Raw genomic sequence first — 24,462 nt, 5'->3', positions numbered from 1 at the left:
CATATCCTAGGTGTGTGCTGTCCTTGATTATATTTCTGGCCCTGTTTAGACAACGCGAGCTGGAGATGTCCTTCAGAGAAGGTAGTGAACGGCCGATAATTTTCTCTGCTGTCTTAATAACCTTCTGGAGGGCCTTCTGGTGTGCAGCTGAGCAGCCAGCATACCACACAATGGTGCAGTATGCCAGTACGCTCTCAATGCTGGAGCAGTAGAAGGTCACCAGCAGATTCTCCTTCAGTTTGTTTTTCCGGAGCAGTCTTAAGAAGTGCAGTCTCTGCTGTGACTTTTTAACTACCGCTGTAGTATTTGCAGTCCAGGAGAGGTCCTGGGAGATGGTGGTCCCCAGGAACTTGAAGGTGGAGACCCTCTCCACTTCCTAACCATTTATAAGAAGTGGGGTAGGAACCGCTCTGTGTCTCCTAAAGTCCAGTACCATTTCTTTTGTCTTACTGGTATTCAGTGCGAGGTTGTTTGCCTCGCACCATTTGGACAGAGCACACACCTCGTCTCTGTATGCAGACTCATCTCCTCCAGTGATCAGACCGACCACAGTTGTGTCGTCTGCAAATTTGATGATTGAATTGGAGGGGTGAATAGGAGTGCAGTCGTGTGTATACAGAGCATAGAGGAGGGGGCTCAGCACACAGCCCTGCGGGGAGCCAGTGCTGAGCGTAATGGTGGAGGAGCTGTGGGGGCTGATCTTGACAGATTGTGGGCGGTTTGTGAGGAAGTCTCTTATCCAGGCGCAGATGGATGGGGGAAAACCCAGGTTATTATACAGCTTGTCCACTAGTATGCCTGGGATGATCGTATTGAATGCCGAGCTGTAGTCTATGAAAAGCATTCTTACATAGGTCCCCGGGCTCTCTAGGTGGTTCAGTGCAGTGTAGAGGGCTGTATTGATGGTGTCTTCTGTAGATCTGTTTGCTCGATAGGCAAACTGATGAGGGTCAAAGCTTGGAGGAAGGTTGGCGTTGATGTGTTGTGCCACAAGTTTCTCAAAACATTTCATAACAACCGATGTAAGGGCTATTGGTCTGTAGTCATTTAGACTACTGACAGAAGGCTTTTTGGGGACAGGGATAATAGTAGCCAATTTTAAGCAGGATGGGACGGTGGCTTGTGTCAGGGAGATGTTGAAGATCTTTGTGAGGACCCCTGAGAGCTGGTCAGCACAAGCTTTCAGTACTTTACCAAGTACTCCATCAGGTCCTACTGCTTTGTTTGGATTCACCATCTTTAGTACACGTCTCACTTGGTGTTCCTGTAAAGTGAGCGTGTTGGGTGTAGTAGATGGTGGGGGCAGGATGGCTGTGTGTGGCACTGCAGTCTCAAAACGGGCAAATAAATGATATAGTTCCTCTGCCAGTGATGTATCCACGCTGGGAGTCACAGATGTTTTGCCCTTGTAGTTGGTTATCTGCTGTAAATCCTGCCACACCTGCCGTGGGTTGTTCTGAGTCAGATGGTCCTCTATTTTCCTCTTGTAATCCTCCTTGGCTGCTTTGATGCCCCTCCTCAGCTCAGCCCTTGCCGTGCTGTATTGTGCTCTGTCTCCAGACTTGAAGGCAGAGTTGCGTGCTTTCAAAAGACACTGTACCACTCTAGTCATCCAGGGTTTGCGGTTGGGGTATACCCGGATGTGTTTGTTAACAGTTACATTATCAGTGCAGCTTTTTATATAGGACAGAACAGTTCCTGTATATTCCTCTAGGTCCTGGTGTTCAAATATAGACCATTCTGTGCGTGCAAAGCAGTCCTGAAGCTCTGTGAGTGCTCCCGATCACCAGGTTCTTATAACCTTTGTGTCTGGCTTAGTTTGCCTCCTGAGTGGGATGTATGCTGGGATCAGGAGCAGTGTGAGGTGGTCTGAGAGACCCAGATGTGGGAGAGGTACTGCGCTGTAAGCGTGCTTTAAGTTGGAATAAACATGGTCCAGTGTGTTTTTCCCCCCTGGTGGCACACTGTACATACTGTACAAATTTGGGGAGTACTGTCCTTAAGCATGCTTTATTAAAGTCCCCAGCAATGACATGCACTCCTTCAGGGTGAGCCTGTTGCTGTTTGTTTACAGTGTCATGCAGTAGGGTGAGAGCTATGCTGGCGTTAGCATCTGCTGGTATGTAAACAGCAGTGATGAGTACTACAGTGAACTCACGCGGCAGATAGAAGGGTCTGCACTTAACAGTCATTGCTTCCAAATCGGGAGAGCAGTGGCTGTATATAATGTTACTGTTAGTGCACCAGTCATTGTGTACGTAAATACACAAGACCCCCTCCTCTGCTCTTACCAGAGTCACCGTTCCTGTCATGCCGGTGGATGGAGCGCCCCACTAGCTGTACTGCTGCGTCCAGGATTAGCAGATGTTGGAGTTTCCAGCGATTAGCAGCTCCAGTTTGTCTGTTTTGTGGACGATGGATCTGGCGTTGGAGAGGAAGATGCTCGGTACCGGTGGCTTGTGTGGCTGTTTCCTCAGACGAGCTAGTAGGCCCGCTCGACAACCGCGCTTCCTCCTGCGCTCACAATGCCGCCTGCGCCGCCTCCCTGGTACAGCCGCAATCCAGGTAGATCCCGGTAGCCTCGCTATGTTCTGCGGGATGTCATGAGCTCGGTTGAAAGTGCTCGTAACTTCGGTCTGGCACCGCAGTCCAATGTTTAGCAAGACCGCCTGACTGTAGACGTAGGCGTATCTTGCTTGGAAACGGGTTCTTACACACACTGCATTCACTATACATACAATCAAACAACACCATATCAGAGATCCAAAAGCTGCTGCGCCCGTGCGCGCCGCCATTTTCTAAATTCCAGTTGTGGTGAACAAGTAACAGGATGTCTTTTTGGCCATCATCCTGTTTTAATCAATCACATCAATCAATTGACCTGGTAGGAAATTTCCAGCCTCCTCTCATGCAGGACATCAAGTAAAAGCCGCAGATAGACACAAAATGCTGGAGTAACTCAGCGGGACAGGCAGCATCTCTGGAGAGAAGGAATGGGTGACGTTTCAGGTCAAGACCCTTCTTCAGACTCTTCGGAAGTAAAAACTGCATTTGGCCTTCAGTGATGTTGCGGTGTCCAATTGCTGATGTCACGATAGGCTGGTGTGCTTTGCATGGCTGTCCTTTCCTGTGGTGGCAAAAACTGGGATAACACCCAGTGGCTGTGCAGTGACAAAGTCAATTGAGGGGAATTAGCTGCCCATCTCAAGCAATCTAAACTTTTCCTGTCTTTACTCATGGCACAAGTATTACTGATGATTCTCAAGAGAACATAAGCAATGATTTTCCTCCTCATCCATCTGAAGCAAAATTGTGTAACAAACTGCCTTTGTTCAGTTTTCAGATAACGGGCTGATTGTATTTCAACGCAACAATTTTTATGTACGATCGATATATGCATATCCATTCTATGAATTCAGTGCGTTTTTGCCTAACACGCCATCAATGATTGCTGTGTTCTGGGATGATGCTGACATGAGAAGAGGAACAGGATGTATGTACTATCAGGTAAGGAAGATCACACTTCACCTTTCAACTGGAATTGCTTTTTTTAAAACAATTTGAGGATATCCGAATAAGTCGATTATGTTTTAAAACTTATTTAAGTTTTCAATATTACAACATTTCCCTTTCTGGGAAATTACACTGCACTCTAAAGGGATTGGAAGATTCATTCTTTTGCATCAAAGTTAAATTTCAAACCGAGCTTTGGTTGCAACAAACCAGGCATTGCATAATTCTTCAATCCATTTTGTCACCTAGTTGTTGACTCAATAGAGAATAGGCAATAGACAATAGACAATGGGGGCAGGAGTTGGTCATTCGGCCCTTCGAGCCAGCACCACCATTCACTATGATCATGGATGATCATCCACAATCAGTACCCTGTTCCTGCCTTCTCCCCATATCCCTTGACTGTGCTATCTTTGAGCTCTAGCTAACTCTCTCTTGAAAGCATCTCCGTTCTAAATGGCCTACCCCTTATTCTTAAACTGTGGCCCCTGGTTCTGGACGTGTCCCCCAACATCGGGAACATGTTTCCTGCCTTGAGCGTGTCAAATCCCTTAATAATCTTATATGTTTCAATAAAATCCCCTCATCCTTCTAAATTCCAGTGTATACAAGCCCAGTCACTCCAGTCTTTCAACATATGACAGTCCTGCATCCTGGAAATTAACCTCGCGAACCTACGTTGCACTCCCTCAATAGCAAGAATGTCCTTCCTCAAATTTGGAGACCAAAACTGCACACATACTCCAGGTGCGGTCTCACTAGGGCCCTATACAACTGCAGAAGGACCTCTTTGCTCCTATACTCAACTCCTCTTGTTATTAAGGCCAACATGCCGTTAGTTTTCTTCACTGCCTGCTGTACCTGCATGCTTACTTTCAGTAACTAATGAACACCTAGATCTCCTTTTCCGAACTTGACACCATTCAGATAATAATCTGCCTTCCTGTTCTTGCCACCAGTGGATAACCTCACATTTATCCACATTAAACTGCATCTGCCATGCATCTGCCCAATCACACAACCTGTCCAAGTCACCCTGCATCCTCCTCACAGTTCGTACTGCCACCCAGCTTTGTGTCATCTGCAAATTTGCTAATTATACTTTTAATCCCTTCATCTAAGTCATTAATATATATTGTAAATAGCTGTGGTCCCAGCACCGAGCCTTGCAGTACCCCACTAGTTATTGCCTACCATTCTGAAAAGGACTCGTTAATCCCTACTCTTTGTTTCCTGTCTGCCAACCAATTTTCTAACCATGTCAGTACCCCCAATAGCATGTGCTCTAATTTTGCCCATTAATCTCCTCTAGCCACTGGTACATCTGGGAGATTGTTTGTGTCTTCCTTAGTGAAGACAGATCCAAAGTACCTGTTCAACTCGTCTGCTATTTCCTTGTTCCCCATAATAAATTCACCTGCTTCTGTCTTCAAGGGACCCACACAAGTCTTAACTATTTTTTTCCTCCTCTTAAGAAGCTTTTACTATCCTCCTTTATATTCTTGGCTAGCTTACCTTCGTACCTCATCTTTTCGCCCCGTATGGCCTTTTTAGTTATCTTCTGTTGCTCTTTAAAAGTTTCCCAATCCTCTGGCTTCCCGCTTATCTTTGCTATGTTATATTTCTTCTCTTTTATTTTTATACTGCCCTTGACTTCCCTTGTCAGCCACGGTCACCTTTTACTCCCCTTAGAATCTTTCTTCTTCTTTGGAATGAACTGATCCTGCACCTTCTGTATTATTCTCAGAAATACCTGACATTGTTGTTCCACTGTCTTCCCTGCTAGGGTCTCTTTCCAGTCAACTTTGGCCAGCTCCTCCCTCATGCCTCCATAGTCCCCTTTGCTCAACTATAATACTGGCACTTCCGATTTTCCCCTTTTCTCAAATTGTATATTAAAACTGATCATATTATGATCACTACCTCCTAATGGCTCTTTTACCTTGAGTTCCCATATCAAATCTGGTTCATTACACAACACTAAATTCAGAATTGCCTTCTCCCTGGTAGGCTACAGTACAAGTTGCTCTAAGAATCCATCTCGGAGGCACTCCACAAACTCCCTTTCTTGGGGTCCAGTACCAACCTGATTTACCCAGTCTACCTGCATGTTGAAATCTCCCATAACCACCATATCATTGGCGACATGCCAATTGTAACTCTTGATTCAACTTGCACCCTATATCCAGGATACTGTTTGGGGGCCTGTAGATAACTCCCATTAGGGTCTTTTTACGCTTACAATTCCTTAGCTCTATCCATACTGATTCTACATCTCCTGATTCTATGTCACCCCTTGCAAGGGACTGAATATCATTCCTTACCAACAGAGCGACCCCACCCGCTCTGCCCACCTGTCTGTCTTTTCGATAGGAAATATACCCCTGAATATTCAGCTCCCAGCCCTGGTCCTCTTGCAGCCATGTCTCTGTAATTCCCACAACATCATACGTGTCAATTTCTAACTGAGTCTCAAGCTCATCCACTCAGGACTAATAAAGGTCATCATTGGCACAGTCCAGCAATATTATAGCGTTGTTGGAGATCATTTGGGGACAGAAGGGGTTAGATGGCGCATGGTATGATGGTGAAGGGAAGGGAGAAATGAGAGGAACAGGTTGGGTAGATGCACAGTCTCTTGCCCAGAGTAGGTGCATCGAGGACCAGAGGACATAGGTTTAAGGTGAAGGGGGAAAGATTAATAGGAATCTGAGGGGTAACTTCTTCACACAAAGGGTGCTGGGTGTATGGAACAAGCTGCCAGAGAAGGTAGTTGGGGCTGGGACTATCCCAACATTTAAGAAACTGTCAGACAGGTACATGGATAAGACAGGTTTGGAGGGATATGAACCAAACGCGGGCAGGTGGGACTAGTGTAGCTGGGACGTGTTGGTCGGTGTGGGCATTGAACTGTAGGGCATGTCTCCACACTGTATCACTCCATGGCTCTATGTGCACATGTGTGGGGGAAGAGGAGGAGCTCCACAGACACATGAGTAGAGAGAGGAAAATCAAATCCCCCAAAAACGTGACCAGCACGGTGAGAATCAAAGTACAAGGCATTTTTTTGGCAAAGGGATTGGAGCAAGAAGGCAGAGTTGAGGCATTGAATAAAAGAGATGGAAGGTTATGCTGCGATGTTATAACACATTGGCCGTACCTCGGCTGGAGCACTGCATGGTACTGGTCAGCATGTACAGGAAGGGGGCGATAGTACTAGTGAGGATGCAGAGCAGATTCACCAGGATGTTGCTGAGGATGGAATGGTTTAGCTCACAAGAAACTGCAGAGACTGGGTCTGTTTTCCTTCGAGTGGTTAAGAGTGGACATGACTTAGAAACATAGAAACCTAGTTGGAGGAGTAGGCCATTCAGCCCTTCGAGTCAGCATCGCCATTCAATGTGATCATGGCTGATCATCCAAAATCAGTACCCTGTTCCTGCTTTCTCCCCATATTCCTTGACTGCATGATCTTTAAGAACTCTATCTAACACTATCTTGAAAGCATCCAGAGAATTGGCCTCCACTGTCTTCTGAGGCACAGAATTCCACAGATCCACAATTATCTGGGTGAAAAAGTTTTTCCTCATCTCAGTCCTAAATGGCCTACCCCTTATTCTTACACTGTGACCTCGGGTTCTGGACTACCTCAACATCGGGAACATTTCTCCTGCATCTCGCCTGTCCAATGCCTTAAGAAAAGGTATATAACATTATAAGGGGTTGACTCCAGGAAACTTTTCAGTTTTTCAGAAACAGATATGAACACTGTCAAATATAGATTTAAGATAACGGATAAGAGATAAGAGATGTAGAGGGGATCTGTGGGGTACTTTTTAACCAGAGAGTGGGAAGTACCTGAGTGGTAGAGGCAGAGATGCTCATAGCATTTAAGAGGCATCTAAATGAGCACTTAAGGATAGAAGGCTCCTGAACTAACTAGCTCAGCAATCCATAGAGTAATACCTGTAGTGAGTAATACCTATATTGAACTTCACTTCTGAAATTCCAGTACAAAATTTCAGAAGGATAGCTCAATCTGCCTACATTATTGTAGATATCATGCTACACCAAAACATACATTTCTACTCTTCTATATTTGAAATAATTCCTGCCTTGCCATATACGAATTGTTGCTCATAATAATTTGCATGCAGTTCACAACTTTACATGTTTCACAAAGTACTTCAGTATATGTACATGGCAGAAGTAAACTAACCACAGCATATTTTCAATGACATTTTAGGCATTTCATTTTCAAGTCAGGAAAGATATTCACAGTCAGAATTTTCAGAAAAATCTTAAGACGGTAGTCAATGAACTTTACGGATCAGAACCTGGCATCCAGAGCTTTGAACCTACATGGGCACTGAGGGTCACCTGGGAAAATATACTTCCGTTCACTGGATATATCAATGGAGACGATCAAGAGGTATGTATTTATTCATTCCATTCCCATTTCTGCCTGAAATTAAACAAACTTCAACGGGCTCAGGTATACCATAAGATAGGAGAACTGCTCAGAGCCCAGTTTTAAAATCAAAACTTGTTGGGGCATTTGTACATATTTATCTGCACTTTCTCTGCCCCTGCAACGTTATATTCTGCACTGTTTTCTCCTGTTGTACTGGTGTATGGTCTGACTTGCTTGGACAGGAGACAAAACCAAGTTTTTTACAGCATCTTGGTACGTAACAATAATAAACATCACTGTTCAGCATACACTCGAACATGAGAAATAATAGCAGGAGTCGGCCATTTACCCCCCCCCATACCTGTGTAGGAAGGAACTGCAGATTCTAGTTTAAACTGACGATAGAAACAAAACCTAGAGTAACTCAGCGAGGTTTTCTTTAATTGAATATTTTTAATACATTTATGCGTGTTATTTAACAATCATTAAAAATATTACCAGTGAAAAACCTATACTAATAGTTTCAGATATCTTTTTGAAGATCTTAAAATCAATCAATTTGGTGGCACGGTGCTGCAGCGGTAGAGTTGCTGCCTTACAGCGTCAGAGACCCAGGTTTGATCCTGACTACGGGTGCTGTTTGTACAGAGTTTGTATGTTCTCCCCGTGACCTGCATGAGTTTTCCCCAAGATCTTTGGTTTCCTCCCACACTCCAAAGGCATTGGCTTGGTATAAATGTAAATTGTCCCTCGCGTGTGCAGGATGGTGTTAGTGTGCGGGGATCACTGGTCAGTGCGGACTCGGTGGGCCGAAGAACCTGTTTCCGCGCTGTATCACTAAACTAAACTAGACAATTTTCACAGTTCCAAAATCTCCTCACCACCTCCGCCCATCCATCTTGGCACCGCCAGCTGTCTAAGCTTGCTTGGACACAGCAGGGGTGGGGCCTCTACACTATACTGTCTGCAGCCCATTCTGCTAGACTGGAATGTACAATGGGATGTGAACTGAAGCTTTAGTATTTGGTTCCACACAAGTGCAGATGTGCTGGAACCATGGAAAGTGTTCCCGGGCAGTGGAAGCATTCCAACATGACACCTTAACTCTACATGAATGAAATGAAATGGCTGACTTATTTTCTCTTTCAGACGAATACGTACCAAGCAACTTTAGTGACTGATGGTATATTCTCCTTCTGCTTAATTCAATTCAAAGACGGTGGAATGAACTGGAACTATTTTGCAAGACCGACAGAGCAACCTAATGCCTTAATGGGATTTTACAGGTACAAGAACACAATCGGGCTTGTGAATTGTAATAGAGATTTCTGAGGCACAAGTTGCTAGTGTGGGAAGGAACTACAGATGCTGGTTTACATCGAAGATGGACATAAAAAGCTGGAGTAACAGCTGGTCAGTCAGCATCTCTGGAGAAAAGGAATAAGTGACGGTTTGGGTCTAGACTCTTCCTCAGATTAATATTGGTATGAATTTTCAATATCAATAATTGAGAAATAATCAGTGAGCCACAATTTTGATTTGCTAATTGGGGGATCTTCAGCATCTTCACGTGTTTGATTACAGAAATATCGATGCTGCAAACTGAGCTCAGGTGTTGAACATGGAATCTTCAGGCCCATCGCAACTTAGGCTAAATGTCCAATACTTATAATTTCATAAGTTCAGAAGTGATCGGAGCAGAATTAGGCCTTTCGGTCCATCAAGTCCACTCCGCCATTCAATCATGGCTGATCTATCTTTCATCTTTCACCCCAGTCTCCTGCCTTCTCCACGTAACCTCTGAAACCCTTACTAATCAAGAACCCATGGAAGTAATTCACTAAAGAACCTACATCAGATCTGAGGAACTGTAGGAGGTTATAGACCATTGATTTTAATGGAATAGATTGGCTGTAAGAGACCCAGATAACAGCATTTAAGTTACATCTTGATACTTTAGGAAGGTTTCTCATGGTTTTTATAAATTATTAGCCCATTATGGGCCCATTCCACATAGAGGGGGGACAAGGAAGGGGAGAGGATGCCACTCACCTCGCCAGCGCTGCAGCCAGAGCGAGCCGTGGACCCAAGGTCTAGCACCCCCACCACTCAATCCCCCTTATCCCTCCACCCCCAACTCACCCACTCCATCCCCCTACCCCACCCCATTCCCCTCTACCCCCACTTCCCCCTCCCCTCACCCCACCCCCACTTCCCCATCCCCTCAGGTTCGATCCAGAGTACGGGCGCCGTCTGTACCGAGTTTGTACGTTCTCCCCGTGACCTGCGTGGGTTTTCTCAGAGATCTTCGGTTTCCTCCCACACTCCAAAGACGTACAGGTATGTAGGTAAATTGACTGGGTAAATGTATTCCGGTGATGGTGCGGGGTGCTGGGCTCGGGCGGGAGCGGGGACTCAATGACGCCGTCGGTTGAAGCGGGCGCTAGAGGAGACGGAGGCGAACGATGAGACGATGGGGATGACGACCATCTGCCTGCTGCTTGGAGTCTCCCCCAGGGCCGGGTGCGGGCGAGGGGGGAGAGGTAAGGGGAGAGGGAGCGATTCACCTTGCCTTCTTGTCACGGGGTGAAGTTCAGGCGCGAGGCATGCGGGGACGGGTGGCGGTCCTCCCACTGATCCTCCGGGGGGGGGGGGGAGCGCATTTGTTAAAGTCAGTTTATTGGCCGCGACTCCCTGGCCCCCCTCCCTCATTGGCTCGCACTTGTGTGGGTCCCGTTGTGACGTCACACGCTGAAGATCATCATGAAATGGGTTGGTGGATGGCCGGCCATTAAAATCTCATGTTAATTTCAATCGGTTCGAAGTTTTGAAGGTTATTTTTAGTATCTGAATTTCTTTCAGAATGTGATCTCTACATGCTCAGAGTATCTGGGGTTGTATATCAGCCTACTTTTCTTAGACTAGTTTCTGATTTTGTGGATGGGGTTGTCTTGGCAGTTCCAGAGGATGACACTTTTACATTTGCAATGACATTGGTGGCCACATCATAGAAAAACCTCTCCCAGCAATTTACAAAAGATAATGGTAGACACAAAATGCTGGAGTAACTCAGTGGGACAGACAGCATCTCTGGAGAGAAGAAATGGGTGACGTTTTAGGTCGAGACTCTTCTTCAGACTGATCTGTCCGTCTGAAGAAGGGTCTCGACCCATTGCTTCCCTCCAGAGATGCAGTCTGTCCCACTGAGTTACTCCAGCATTTTGTGTCTACTTTCGATTTAAATCAGCATCAGCAGTTCCTTACAAAAGATAATGCTGTTTTCATCAAAAGTCAATGATGAGCTTTGTCAATTCACCAGTGATTGCAGAATCTTGGCCATTATTTTATTTGCAGTAGGATCTAATTATCAGAAATAAGATTTCAACTCCAGCTACTTGTTCTTGTAATTATTCTTCAATCCCTTTTTTTTCTAGAATTCATTCGTAAAGCTAATTGAATGACCTTGCCTGGCAATTGTGCATTGGGAAACCAGTTGAGATAAGAATTTCAACTAAAAAATAAAATTTCTGACAAATATTCTGATAAATATTTAAACGCTACACCGTGACAATTTGTCTGGAAAGTTCCATTGTTAGAAATGTTCATTCAATCAGTGGAACAATTGTATTTTCAACATTTCTGCTTGGCCCACAGTCATTGTCTTGCAAATTGATACCATTGCATTTGTTTCTGTTTACAGTGAAACGACATCCTTGTTTTTTAATGGCCCTACCACCGGATCTGGTGCATCACTTGAACAAATCTACCGCCCGGATAAGTATCCTGGCCATAAAACAAGTAAGTCACATTCATCATTAAAGTAAAATGCAAGAAGGTCCACTGATGCGAAATGTGGACGCAGCCCAGACCATCACACAAACCAGCCTCCCTTCCATTGACTCCATTTATACCTCACGCTGCCTCGGCAAGGCCAGCAGCATAATCAAGGACAAGTCGCACCATGGCCACTCCCTCTTCTCCCCTCTCCCATCAGGCAAAAGGTATAGAAGTGTGAAATCGCACACCTCCAGATTCAGGGACAGTTTCCTCCCAGCTGTTATCAGGCAACTGAACCATCCTACCACAACCAGAGAGCAGTGCTGAACTACTATCTACCTCATTGGTGACCCTCGGACTATGTATGACCCGGCTTTGCTGGCTTTACCTTGCACTAAACGTTGTTCCCTTATCATGTATCCGTACACTGTTAATGGCTCGATTGTAATCATGTATTGTCTTTCCGTTAACACGCAACAAGAAGCTTTTCACTGTAACTCGGTACACGTGACAATAAACTAAAATTGAAATTGAAACTGATGCACTGCTGTTTTAAAGGCCAGTTGTCTGCAGACACTATTCACTTGAACAATGTACAGTCAACCCTTGTTTTAATCAGCCCCTTTGTAATGGATGATAGATATAGTGGACGGACCTGCCAGTGCCACCACGGTTTATACTGTCTCCATGGCCGCTTAGAGCCCCGGCTTCCATCTCCACTCTCGACTCGCAAGGTGCACCAGCGAGCTCTTCTTCACCCACCTCACGGTCCAGTGACACACCTGTTGTTGCGGCTCACATTGTAGCACCTGGGGACAGCGCATTCTTTGGGCCGCCACACCCAACAGGGCGCTGTGGAGCTCCCTCCCCTCTCACCAGCTGCTGCTTCTTGCCATCGGCGGTAGCTTTGGCCCCTCCTCCCTTCTCTCTGTCCACTCGGCCTCTTCCCCTCATCCCGTACCACCTCCTCCTTCTTCCCTGGAGTCGCCAACGTTACCCACCTCGGAGGCGGCAGTAGATGAGAGGGGAGGGAGAGGCCCCACGGTGACCGAGCGTGTCCTGCTGTAGGCAGCGGCCTGAAGAGAGCGCTGTTCTACGGGCTACAACGTGAGCCGCTATAACAGCTGTGGCAGCCGGTGAAGATGGGCTCGCTGGTCTGCACCAGTTTCATTGTTTCAACTGCACACAATGATAATACCTGACTTGCATATAACAGACAATCGGCAATAATGGACACCATCCCCCCCCCTCCTCTCCATGGTCCATTATAACAAGTTTTACTGGAATCTAAATTTGAAAAAGTTGTCAGTTATTTAAAGATGTTCAGCATATAATACAATTTGGGATTAGTAGACAATGCTTGCAATAATAATTTGATTGTAACTATGAATCTCCCTTCCAACAATTATTTTCCCTGTGTAAAATGTCCACTGGAATTTGCTTGTTAATGAGATCAGTGTTATTCTTTAATTATACTCTCTTGCATCTTAGAGTCAATGAGTTATAGAGTCATCCAGAATGGAAAAAGGCTCTTCGTCCCGACTTGTCCATGCGGGCCAAGATGCCCCATCTACACTAGCCATACCTGCCCATGTTTGGCCCATATCCCTCTAAACCTTTCCTATCCATGTACCTGTCCAAATGTCTTCTAAATGTTGTTGTAGTACTAGCCCCACCTACCTCCTCTGACAGCGTGCTCCATATATCCACTATACATAGGTTACCCCTCGGGTTCCTAGTAAATCTTTCCCCTCTCACCTTAAACCTCTGCCCTCTGGTTCTTGATTCCCTTACTCGGGGTAAAATATTCTGTGCATCTACTCCAATTATTTCCCACACGGTCTTATACACCTCTATAAGATCATCCCTCATCCTCCTGCACTCCAAAGAATAAAATCCCAGCCCTTCTAACCTCTCCCTATAGCTCAGCCCCTCTTGTTCAGGCAACATCCTTGTGCATCTGTTCTGCTGTTGTTGCCAGGACTGGAGGATTTGAGTTATTAGGAGAAACTGGTTGGGCTGGGACTGTTTGCCATGGACTGAAGTAGGCTGAGGGATGACATTATAGAGGTTTATGAGATCATGGGACAACATTCTGGTCATATTACTATTTATGGGAACTGATTATATGCAAATTGGTTGCTGTGTTTCCTGCATTATTGAAGTGACTATCCTTCTGAACCATTTCTTTGGCTGAATAGATCCTGAAAGGACATTTGGAAAGGGACCAAGTAATTCTTTGTAATTGCTAATCATTTCCGAAAGTGAAAAATAATTGAAAACATTATTCAATTAATTACGTGGACCTGACCCTAATAAATGGTGGCCAAACTCTCTGCATGGGGTTTGTCCAATGATCTGCGAGACTCCCGACTTGCAATGATTCTTTTCCTCACCAAATCCTTATTGAATCTTGGACACATTGAGAGCACTGAATTATATTGCCATCATGATTTGGTGTATTGACCTTTAACCAGAGACCCGGGCTCAATCCTGACCTAGGGTGCTGCCTGTGTGGAGTTTGTATGTTCTCTCTGTGACTGCATGGATTTCCTCCGGGTGCTCCGTTTCCTCACACATCCCAAAGACAAGCAGGTTTGTAGGTTTAATGGCTTTTGTAAATTGTCCTTAGTGTGTCGGTAGAGGATGCAAAAGTGGGATAAGATAGAACTCGTGTGGTAGGTGATCGATGGTCAGCGCGGACTCGGTGGGCTGAAGGGCCTGGTACTATGCTGTATCTTTAAACATCAGATAAGCTTCTCAAGCCAAGTCTCAATAACAACCCAAATATCCTAATATCACATGGCTTTTGTTTCCTTTTAATTTTTGCAATCTTACTCTATTCTTAGATAAAAATGGACGCCTGGCCTATCGTTTGGAAAATAATGATATCTCTACCAGAAACCCAAGACAAAGATGTATTGATTGGTATTTACACGAACCTTTCCCATATTGGGTCTTCTTCAGTTCGCCTTGTCCCTGTTCTCTTTGGCAAGCTGTTTTCGATAACGCCTTTATATTTGGAAACGTTATCATCAACCGTTTTCGATTTGAAGTGAAAAGGCCTCAAGGTAATGATTCATTTCATTATTTAGTATATATGTAATCAGAAATATTAGCAGAAATGCTGAATAGCAGAAAACATCCAAAATCTGGGTTTGCCACTTGCAATATTTTAGGCTTGTGCACTTTCTGAATGTTCTGGCATTTAATAGTATGTATTTGAGCCTTCATGCTCAATAAATTGATTATTGTAAGTTATTTTAATTTCAAATTTACATTCACGTCATTTGCTTTTAACCAATGTGCACAAGTTGTTGCCCAGCACTTTTGTAAAGAAACTAATAAGACTGGGAATCAATAGACATCAGTCCAGCACAAGTACAGCAGCAGATACTGAATAATAGAAGGTACACAACAAAATGGCCAGCTTTTTGAAAGGGCTTTCCAGCAATTCCTCTTTTACAACTGCGCACATGTCCCCCCTTTAACTATTTATCCAATTCCCTTTTAAAGGTTATGCTTGAACCCATCTCCAATACTTACAGGGAGCCAGTGCTTTTTTTGTGACGGTCGGTGCCGTTACTGCATATCAGCACCTCTAAAGAGTTAAAGGTCATTGTTTTGTTTTCCAGCCTTGTGACACAGACGTTTATTAGAGATGTGGACAGTACTTTTGTGTCTGCACAGAAGACTGCAGGTACTGCATTCATGGAACATAGAATAGAATCCAACAGTACAGCACAGAGTGTGCAGGAAGGAACTGCAGATGCTGGTTTACATAGACACAAAATGCTGGAGTAACTCAGCAGGATAGGCAGCATCTCAGGATGGAAGGAATAGGTGACGTTTCGGATCGAGACCCTTCTTCAGACTGATCAGAGAATTGAGAGTCACAGAGCCCTTCGGCTCAACTCATCCATGGCGACCAAGTTGCATAATTCAGCTATTCCCACTTCCCCGCAACTGGCCCATACCCCTCCAAACCGTTCCTATCCACGTAGCTGTCTGAATGTCTTTCACATTGAATTAGAAACATTGAGGGAACATGAACTATTGCAAATTAAGTTTAGAATGACTTGATGGACAAGTTAAAGTTTCCAGGAGCTGCCTGGATCAGATACTGTGCATGCAGGCAGAGATTTATGTTTGGCATAGACAGCATTGCTGAAGGGCCTCTTCCAGTGCTGTGCTGATCAATGTTCTATGTTCTAATTGAGAGCAGTCACTTGAAACAGATATTTTGGAGATGAATTAATGCAGACTGTAAGGCAAGACAAGTGAGCAGATAAAATATCTCATGCAAATCAAATGTGCTAATTTCTTTCTTAGAGATATTTATCACATTCCAAAGCCGATTTCCAAGCAGGTTGGGTTCAGGAGTGAGATGTTACTATTCAAGAAATGGAGGTCTAATCTACGGTGAAAATGAACGATTCCTTCCAACACCGTGGACTAGCTTCAATCGATTTGCTTGGCTCTGGAGAGGATTTTCATATTTTAATCAGCGAAGGAATAATTATTTCAACAACGTTTTACCAAGTTTGCAAACTTCCTACAAAGGTAAGAAAAACCGATGTTACTGACCCTCTGCGTCCAGTTTATGCACTCTCAGCCTATTAAGCCAATTAGTCCATTGTCACCAATTTCCACTGAAGAATTGAGGAAAGACGGCTGAATGTTTTGGCTGTTCCCATCAGCAAAATACTTTAGTCAATTACATTGTGGAGAACCCAGATAGAAAAAAATATATGAAAAAATTTACAGGTAATGTAATTTGTTGAATTCACAAACAGTGCAGATACTAGAAACCAAAACCGAGAATTTTGGAAACACTCAGTATCAACGGAGAGAACTGGTAAACAATCCACGTCAAACACCTGACGATTCTTACAAATGTATCGGTGTAAATCTTGTTTGTTCATAAAAAAATTTTTTTTTCCTCAGCTCTTTTCAATTCACCCACCTCTTTCTTTCAGATGTTTTAAATAAAGATCCATGTTCTCTTGTCGCAAGCAGGGTAGAATCTTGATCATTTTTTCATCAATTCGGAGTTAAATAATCATGACTGTCTAAAGTAAAACCTGAAGGGATGGAGACATTCAAAGGAAGTATCACAATAGTGATGTGGGGCTCGGGATCTGAGAGTAGCTCAAATTATCTGCAGACACAAAACTGACTCCAGTATTTTTATTGGGATTCCATTCTTTAGGAGAAGGCATCCATTTTAAGGAAAATTCTGTAGGAAGGAACTGTATATGTTTGTTTAAACCGAAGATTAACACACAAAGCTGGACAAACTCAGCAGGTCAGACAGCTTCTCTGGAGAAAATGAATCAGTGACGTTGCGGGTTGAAACCCTTCTTCAGAAGAGTCACCTATTGCTTTTCTCCAGAGATGCTGTCTGACCCACTGTTACTCCACCTTTCCGTATCTATTTCAGGAAAATTCTCCTTTGTTCCCAGAACCTTATGAGGATGTTGCCTGGACTCGAGGGTCTGAGCTATAGGGAGAGGTTGAGTAGGCTGGGACTCCTTTAAGCACGGTTGGATGAGGAGTGATCTTATAAAGGTGTATAAAACCATGAGAGGAATAGTCCAAGTTGGTGCACAGTGTCTCTTGCCCAGTGTAGGAGAATCAAGGACCAGAGGACATGAGTTTAAGGTGAAGGGGAAAGGATTTAATAGGAATCTGAGGGGTAACCTTTTCACTCAAAGGGTGGTGGGTGTATGGAACAGGCCACCAGAAGAGGTAGTTGAGGCTGGGACTATCCCAACATTTAAGAAACAGTTAGACAGGTACATGGATAGGGCAGGTTTTGAAGTATATGGACCAAACGCGGGCAGGTGGGACTATGGTAGCTGGGACATGTTGGCCTGTGTGGGCAGGTTGGGCTGGAGGGCCTGTTTCCACGCTGTATCACTCTGACTCTAACTAATATTGGAAATATATATGATCAGCATTTTTCCAAGTGGTGTAGGACATGTTTCATGTTAATATGAACGCTTTCTATCATTAATCATTTTTCACTGTTAAACTATAGAAATGGAAGTTGATCCATACAATGACTGCTGCAGAGACTCTGGTGATGGTTATTTCTGTTTACTTTACCGGCTGGTGAGACCTAGCGACCATTGCTTTGGATACAGACCCCCACGGATAGGTACTGTATTTCATTTAAAGTATTTGAATAAATTGTGTAGGAAAGAACTGCAGATGCTGGTTTGAATCGAAGATAGACATAAAATGCTGGAGTAACTCAGCGGGACAGGCAGCATCTCTGGATGGAAGGAAGGGCTGACGTTTCAGGTCGAGGCCCTTCTTCTGTGGAATTGATCCTTGGGGGGAATGTTTGGCTCTGAATTTGTAATCCTGGAGTCACAGCAAGTGAACAGATCAGCCACCAATATCTGACCATTTTTTATTTCTCAAACATTATTTTTACAGAGATCAGCAAGTGTTCAACTTGATTTTAAATAAATATGCATGTATAACTGCATTCTTTAATGAATCCCCATCTTGAGTAGCAGAGTACATTCTAATGTATCTGCTATTTATGCATTCAAAATTCTCTTGCAACTAACAACAATTTCTAACAAGTCTAAATCTCCTCTGCCTTCCACTTCAGCTCAATACCATTAGAGTGTCCAGAATGCAGTGAATAGGTTGCACTGTGCTCTTCGGATTAAGTATTAAGTATTAGCCTAATCAAAACCAAGCTGTGAATAAAAGTCCATGGATAGCCTACATAAGATTGATTTGTTCTTAGTGACAATAAGCTCAAATGTGAAAATTTGCATATTTGTAGATTGGATATTTTTAAGGCAGAGATAGATAGATTGTCCATTAGTGTAGGTGTCAGAGGTTATGGGGAGAAGGCAGGAGAATGGGGTGAGGAGGGAGAGATAGATCAGCCATGATTGAATGGCAGACAAGACTTGATGGGCCGAATGGCCTAATTCTGCTCCTATTCCTTTTGACCTTAAAAAGCATGTTTAGTTTATTTACATCCATAAGAGCAATGCAGTTGTAGTCTGATAAGCACCAACATCCCCTTTGATGATCTGGCATCTCATGTGGTAGTTATCAAATTGGGTTATTTTTGCTGAATTTTATATTAATGCCATTTAGACTTTGAATATAGAATTGCAGCATTGCCGATTGTTCTTTAAATTATAAGGAGATGACATCAAGTTCAGAAATTTATTTTAAAGTTTATGCTGTAACCTTACTGTATACCACTGTATGTCACTGTAATTTATGCATAAAGTATGTTATGTGTTGCATATTTTGAGCATTTCTCATGCGACTGGCATCTTCATGAAACTGCCAACCCATTCCTCATGGATTTTGGATGGCTGAGAATATTCTGTTTTGGAATGAAACTTGGAGACATCATTGTGACATCAACAATGTGTTTGCATGGGCAACGGCCATTTTTATTTTTCGCTCATTTACTACAAGGTGTTGGTAACAATATAATTCCAACATTTAGGAAGGAGATGAGGAGGAATTTCTTTAGTCAGAGGATGTCGAATCCGTGGAATCCTTTGCCACAGAAGGCTGTGGAGGACAAGTCAGTGGATATTTTTAAGGCAGAGATAGATCGATTCTTCATTAGTACGGGTGTCGGGGGTTGTGGAGAGAAGGCAGGAGAATGGGGTTCGGAGGGAGAGATAGATCATGCACGATTGAATGGCAGAGTAGACTTGATGGGCCGAACGGCCTAATTCTGCTCTTTGCACTTGTGACCTTGTGACCTAATGAACATAACATAATCCTCTACCTCGCTTATCTCAGCTATGGAGAATATTGAAAAATAAGTATTCAACACATGGTTGTTGATAGGGCGCAGTGGTAGAGTCGCTGCCCAACAGCGAATGCAGCGTCAGAGACCCGGGTTCGATCCTGACTTCGGGTGCTTTTCCGTACGGAGTTTGTACGTTCTCCCCGTGACCTGCATGGGTTTTCTCCAAGATCTTTGGTTTCCTCCCGCACGCCAAAGACGTACAGGTTTGTAGGTTAATTGGCTTGGTGTATGTGTAAATTGTCCCTAGTGTCCGTAGGCTAGTGTTAATGTGCGGGGATCGCTGGTCAGCGCGGACCCAGTGGGCCGAAGGGCCTGTTTCCATGCTGTATCTCTACACTAAACTCAACTAAATTGCAACTACAATTTACAACTAACATCCAGTGAAAAAAACAATGTGAATGAAGAACTGCAGATGCGAAGAGAAAATTATGGTGCTGCCTCTGCTTAAACCCTAATTGAAAAGGAATCAAACAAGGTTGTTTAATATATTTTATGTGAGTTGTTCTTAACAGAGTGCTGTAAGCACTTCAGCTATTTCAAAATCAGTGCAAAATGAACAAAATATGGAGCCTCTCCAATTTAATTGCTCACTGATGCTATTTCGATGCATCAAATGGCTACATCTTAATTTTAATAATAGACTTTAAAGTTACTTTTTTGTTACACTTACCAGGTTTCTTCTTTGGAGATCCTCATGTGGTGACCCTGGATGGAACAAAATACACATTTAATGGTCTGGGTGAATTTGTTCTATTAAATGTGAAAGATGAAAATAATACGATTACCTTCCGTCTACACGGTCGAACCCTCAGAGCTGGAGAAAATAGAACATCAAAGGCAACAAACTTTGTAGCACTGGCAGCACAAGGACCCAATGGAACAAAGGTATTGGTTATATGGATTCATATAATTCATAGGATTCATAGTATTCTGCATTATTCTAATAAAAATCTTGCCATCTGTGAAGTGGCATTTTAGTTCAGCCACTCATTCTGTGGCGGCTGGAATTTCATTGATCGCTTGCTGTGCGCAGAATGCTTTTTCATACGTTGGCAATAATGTTTCCGGGGACAGTTGTACAACCAAATAAATGTTTCCAATTGATCCAACATCACATATGGCATGAAATAAATTCAGTTTGTATCAATGAATTGTAAAGGTCTATTTAAATCTTGGTATTTGTCTGTAACATAGCTACTGCGTATTGGAAAAGCCCAAATAAATTGCTAGCAGTGAGTCGAATGTGTTTTCATGCAGTTGGCAATAACCTATCCTAAGACGGTTATACAACTAAATAAACGTTTCCAATCAATTCAACATCATGAAATAAAAAAGCTTACAAATCAATTGTAAAGATGTGTTTAAATATTGGCAATTGTTTGTAACATAGCTACTGTGTAGTGGACTAGGGGAAGCTAGAGAGGAAATAGCAGATGTTCTGACTGAGATATATGATCATCATTAGACATAGGGGAGGTTCTGAAAGACTGGAGGGTGGCTAATGTGCCACTTTTTCAGAAATGCTGTAAGGAATAGCCTGGGAACAGTAGACTAGAGGGCCTAACATATGTGGTAGGGACATTACTGGAGAGTATTCTGAGGTAAAATATATATATGAATTTATATGCTTTCACTCAAGAAACTCATTTACTTTCCGATGAATTCATCCCTTTAAGAAGGAGATAGCCAGGTCAAGTCATATCCGCTTCATATTCTTCTTACGCAAGAGGAGTTGCAATACTTGTGCACAAATCTGTTCCACTACAGATTCATAAAACCATACAGGATCCAGCAGGCAGATTTGTAATCATTCAGGGCTCATTACTAAATCAAGAAATAAATTTAGTAAGTGTATATGGCCCTGATAGCAATGATACAAATTTTAATAATAATCTGTTTCTTACTTGATCAACAATACATGGTTTCATCAGTATAGCAGGAGACTTTAACTGTACTCTTAATCCAAAATTGGATAAATCCTCAGGAGTGGATACTTCTCATATGCAGTGTCGGAAAATAATCCAACAGTTTATGTGTAAGTTGATTCTTTGTGATATTTGGAGATATAAAAATCCTTCAATATTCAAGGCGGGAATATTCATGTCACTCTGCTGCTCGTAATTCCTATTCACGCACAGATTATTTCCTCATTTCTAAACCAATGATAACCTGTGTGAACGATTCAGTGTATAAAAGTATTGTTATTTCAGATCATGCTTTACTACTAGTTAATTATAGCGTTAGGACAGCTAGTAGAGGCCTTGCTGTGTGGAGATTAAGCCCACGATGGTTACATGATAAAAAAATCCTAGAATTTATTGGAAAAAATATTGATACTTATTTCCAACTGAATACAACTCAAACTTCAGCATCAACTAGATGGGAGACATTTAAAGCCTATAATCGAGGGCAAATGGTCAGTTATACAAGTAGCAGCTCAAATAAACAACACCTGAAATTGATAGTTAGAAAAAGATATTAAAGAACTTGAGATAGAAATTAATCTTTACGATATAAAAGAGACCAGACAGAAATTGGCAATTCTCAAAGCACAGTATTACGAATTGTCCACAAATAAAGCAACATCCAACCTAATGAAACTGAAACAGACATTTTGTGATTAAGGAGAGAAGGCAGAAAAGCTATTGGCCTGGCGTATAAAATCATTGCAAAATGAAAGATCAATTTTGGAAATTGAATCTGAGAAAGGGACAACAATAATAAATCCACAAGAAATCAACAATATTTTTAAATCATACTACTCAAAACTCTATACCTCAGATGTTCCAGCCATTTCACAGACCCTCCACAACCTCCTAGACCAGTTAGAGATACCTGTTGTAGAAGAAGGAGCTAAAGATGAGCTTAATTGTCCAGTTGTACTATCAGAACTGTCGGAGGCCATTGTCAGTATGAAAGGAGGAAAGGCATCAGGGCCAGACGGTATACCTATTGATATTTATAAAAAGTTTAAGGACAAGCTACTCATCCCATTATGAGACATGTTTGAAGAATCAGTTGGAAAGGGTGAGCTGCCACCATCACTATGGAATGCATTTATAACTTTAATATTAAAGCCAGGAAAGCCCTCCACAAAGTGCGAATCCTTTCACCCTATCTCTTTAATTAACTCCGATGTGAAAATAATAGCAAAAGTTCTTGCACGGAGGCTTGAGAAACACCTGCCATCTATTGTTGCTCTACATCAAAATGGTTTTATTAAAGACAGGGCTTCCATAATATACGTAGAGTGCTGAATATTATGCATGCAAAGAGGCACCAGATGCGGCTGTGGTAGGACTTGATGCTGAAAAAGCCTTTGATAGGGTCGAACATGAATACCTATTTGAAGTGCTTAATCGTTTTGGAATTGGCAGTTACTTCCTCAACTGGATCAAAGTCTTATATTATGATTCACGGGCTTCAGTGATGACCAATTATATGGGATCAGAACAGTTTTCTCTCTTCAGAGGCACACGGCAAGGGTGCCCCCCGTCACCTCTACTTTTTGTTCTGGCCATTGAGCCTTTAGCTATTGGAATTAGAAGCAATAGCGAAAATGAATGATATTGAGAATAAAATAGGAATGTATGCGGATGATATAGTACTTTTTTTAATGGATCTGAAACAATCGATACCCACTTTACTAGATTTAATTGAAACATACCGAAGTTTTTCAGGTTATAAAGTTAATACATCTAAATCTATGATCCTATTTCTTAAAAGTTCTGGAAGACTAACCCCTCCGCTACGTACTCCTTTCAGAAATGTTTTGGAAAGTTTTACATATCTTGGAGTAAAAATCACTCCAACAATAGAATTCATTGTGCCCACTAACTATAATCCGGTTGTTGACTCAGTGGTAGAATCTATTAACAGATGGAAATCCTTACCATTATCCATGATTGGACGTATTAATGTTCTCAAAATGAACATCTATCTATCTATTATACTACTAAAACTCAGATCTTGTGTATGAATAAATATATATATATATGAATATATTTCTTTGTTTGTATCAGTGATTTCGGCTGATTTCGGCAAAACGGTGAACACAATTTTTGCACCGCCTTAATCACCACGCTGAACGCTGGTCGAAAATGACATGTTCATTTAATTTGGTCGTATATTTTTTAAGTTACAGAGGTTTTAAAGTTAAAACATTTTATTTCTAACCGATTTTTTCAAGGTCTTCAGCGTGTGAAGTCACAATGCCCCTGTGAGATGAGCTTGCGCTGCCCCCCCCCCCCTCCCACTGATTTATTGAAGGTTTTCAGCGTGGCGTTGCTGTGCGTCTGTGCGTATGACGTCAGCACGCACGCGCGGCCTCTCCTCACTCGCACCAACAACATGGACGCAATTAGCGGAGCCGCCCGCTCGCAATCACCGGCTCCCCTCTCCTCTCTCCCCTTGCTTCTCTCCTCTCTCCCACACCCGGGAGACCCTCTCCCCGCTATCGCCCAGAACCAGCGCGCCGCCGCCCTATCCGTCTCCAGTAGTCCGGGCTCGGCCACGCCACAGTAACGGCCGCGCTCCGCAGCTCCCTCCTCCTCCCTGCACGATCCGTAAGTGCTTTTCGCAGGGACCACGGGGGGGGGGGGGGGCTGGTAGGGAAAGGGGGTGGGGGAGAGTAACGGTGGGGGCGACGGGGAGGGTGGGAGGAGGAGAGAGTGGGGGTGGGAGGAAGCATAGTGGGACTGGGGAGGGGGACAGCAGGGGTGGGGGGTTGGTGCTGGGGGCAAGAGAGAGTAGGGGAAAGGGGTGTGCTGGGGAAAGGGGGGTGGGGGAGAGTAAGAGTGTGTCTGGGGGAGAGAGAATGGAGGGGGTCTGAGAATGGGGACTGGGGAGGGGGACAACAGGGGTCGTGCGGAGGGGGTTGGTGGTGGGGGAAAGAGGGGTAATGGGAAAAGGGGAGGTCGTGGGGAAAGGGGGGGTGAGGGGAAAGTAA

The 24,462-nt window shown here is 43.5% G+C and overlaps 1 protein-coding gene across 1 annotated transcript in view; it reads left to right on the top strand.

Moving 5' to 3' along the window:
* The window catches only part of LOC144599353 (uncharacterized), a 391,192-nt gene that overhangs the window by 310,606 nt on the left and 56,124 nt on the right, over positions 1 to 24,462 (top strand). The window contains exons 43-50 of the mRNA XM_078410145.1: positions 3,337 to 3,507; positions 7,760 to 7,945; positions 9,077 to 9,213; positions 11,628 to 11,725; positions 14,554 to 14,775; positions 16,037 to 16,267; positions 17,748 to 17,867; positions 20,188 to 20,399. Of these exons, the coding sequence (XP_078266271.1) occupies positions 3,337 to 3,507; positions 7,760 to 7,945; positions 9,077 to 9,213; positions 11,628 to 11,725; positions 14,554 to 14,775; positions 16,037 to 16,267; positions 17,748 to 17,867; positions 20,188 to 20,399 (1,377 nt within the window). The remainder of the gene's footprint in view (positions 1 to 3,336; positions 3,508 to 7,759; positions 7,946 to 9,076; positions 9,214 to 11,627; positions 11,726 to 14,553; positions 14,776 to 16,036; positions 16,268 to 17,747; positions 17,868 to 20,187; positions 20,400 to 24,462) is intronic.

The sequence above is a fragment of the Rhinoraja longicauda genome, chromosome 13 (assembly GCF_053455715.1).
Source record: "Rhinoraja longicauda isolate Sanriku21f chromosome 13, sRhiLon1.1, whole genome shotgun sequence".
Classification (NCBI taxonomy): Eukaryota; Metazoa; Chordata; class Chondrichthyes; order Rajiformes; family Arhynchobatidae; genus Rhinoraja; species Rhinoraja longicauda.
The sequence above is the reverse complement of the archived record's forward strand: the minus strand, read 5'-3'. Positions and strand labels throughout refer to the sequence as shown.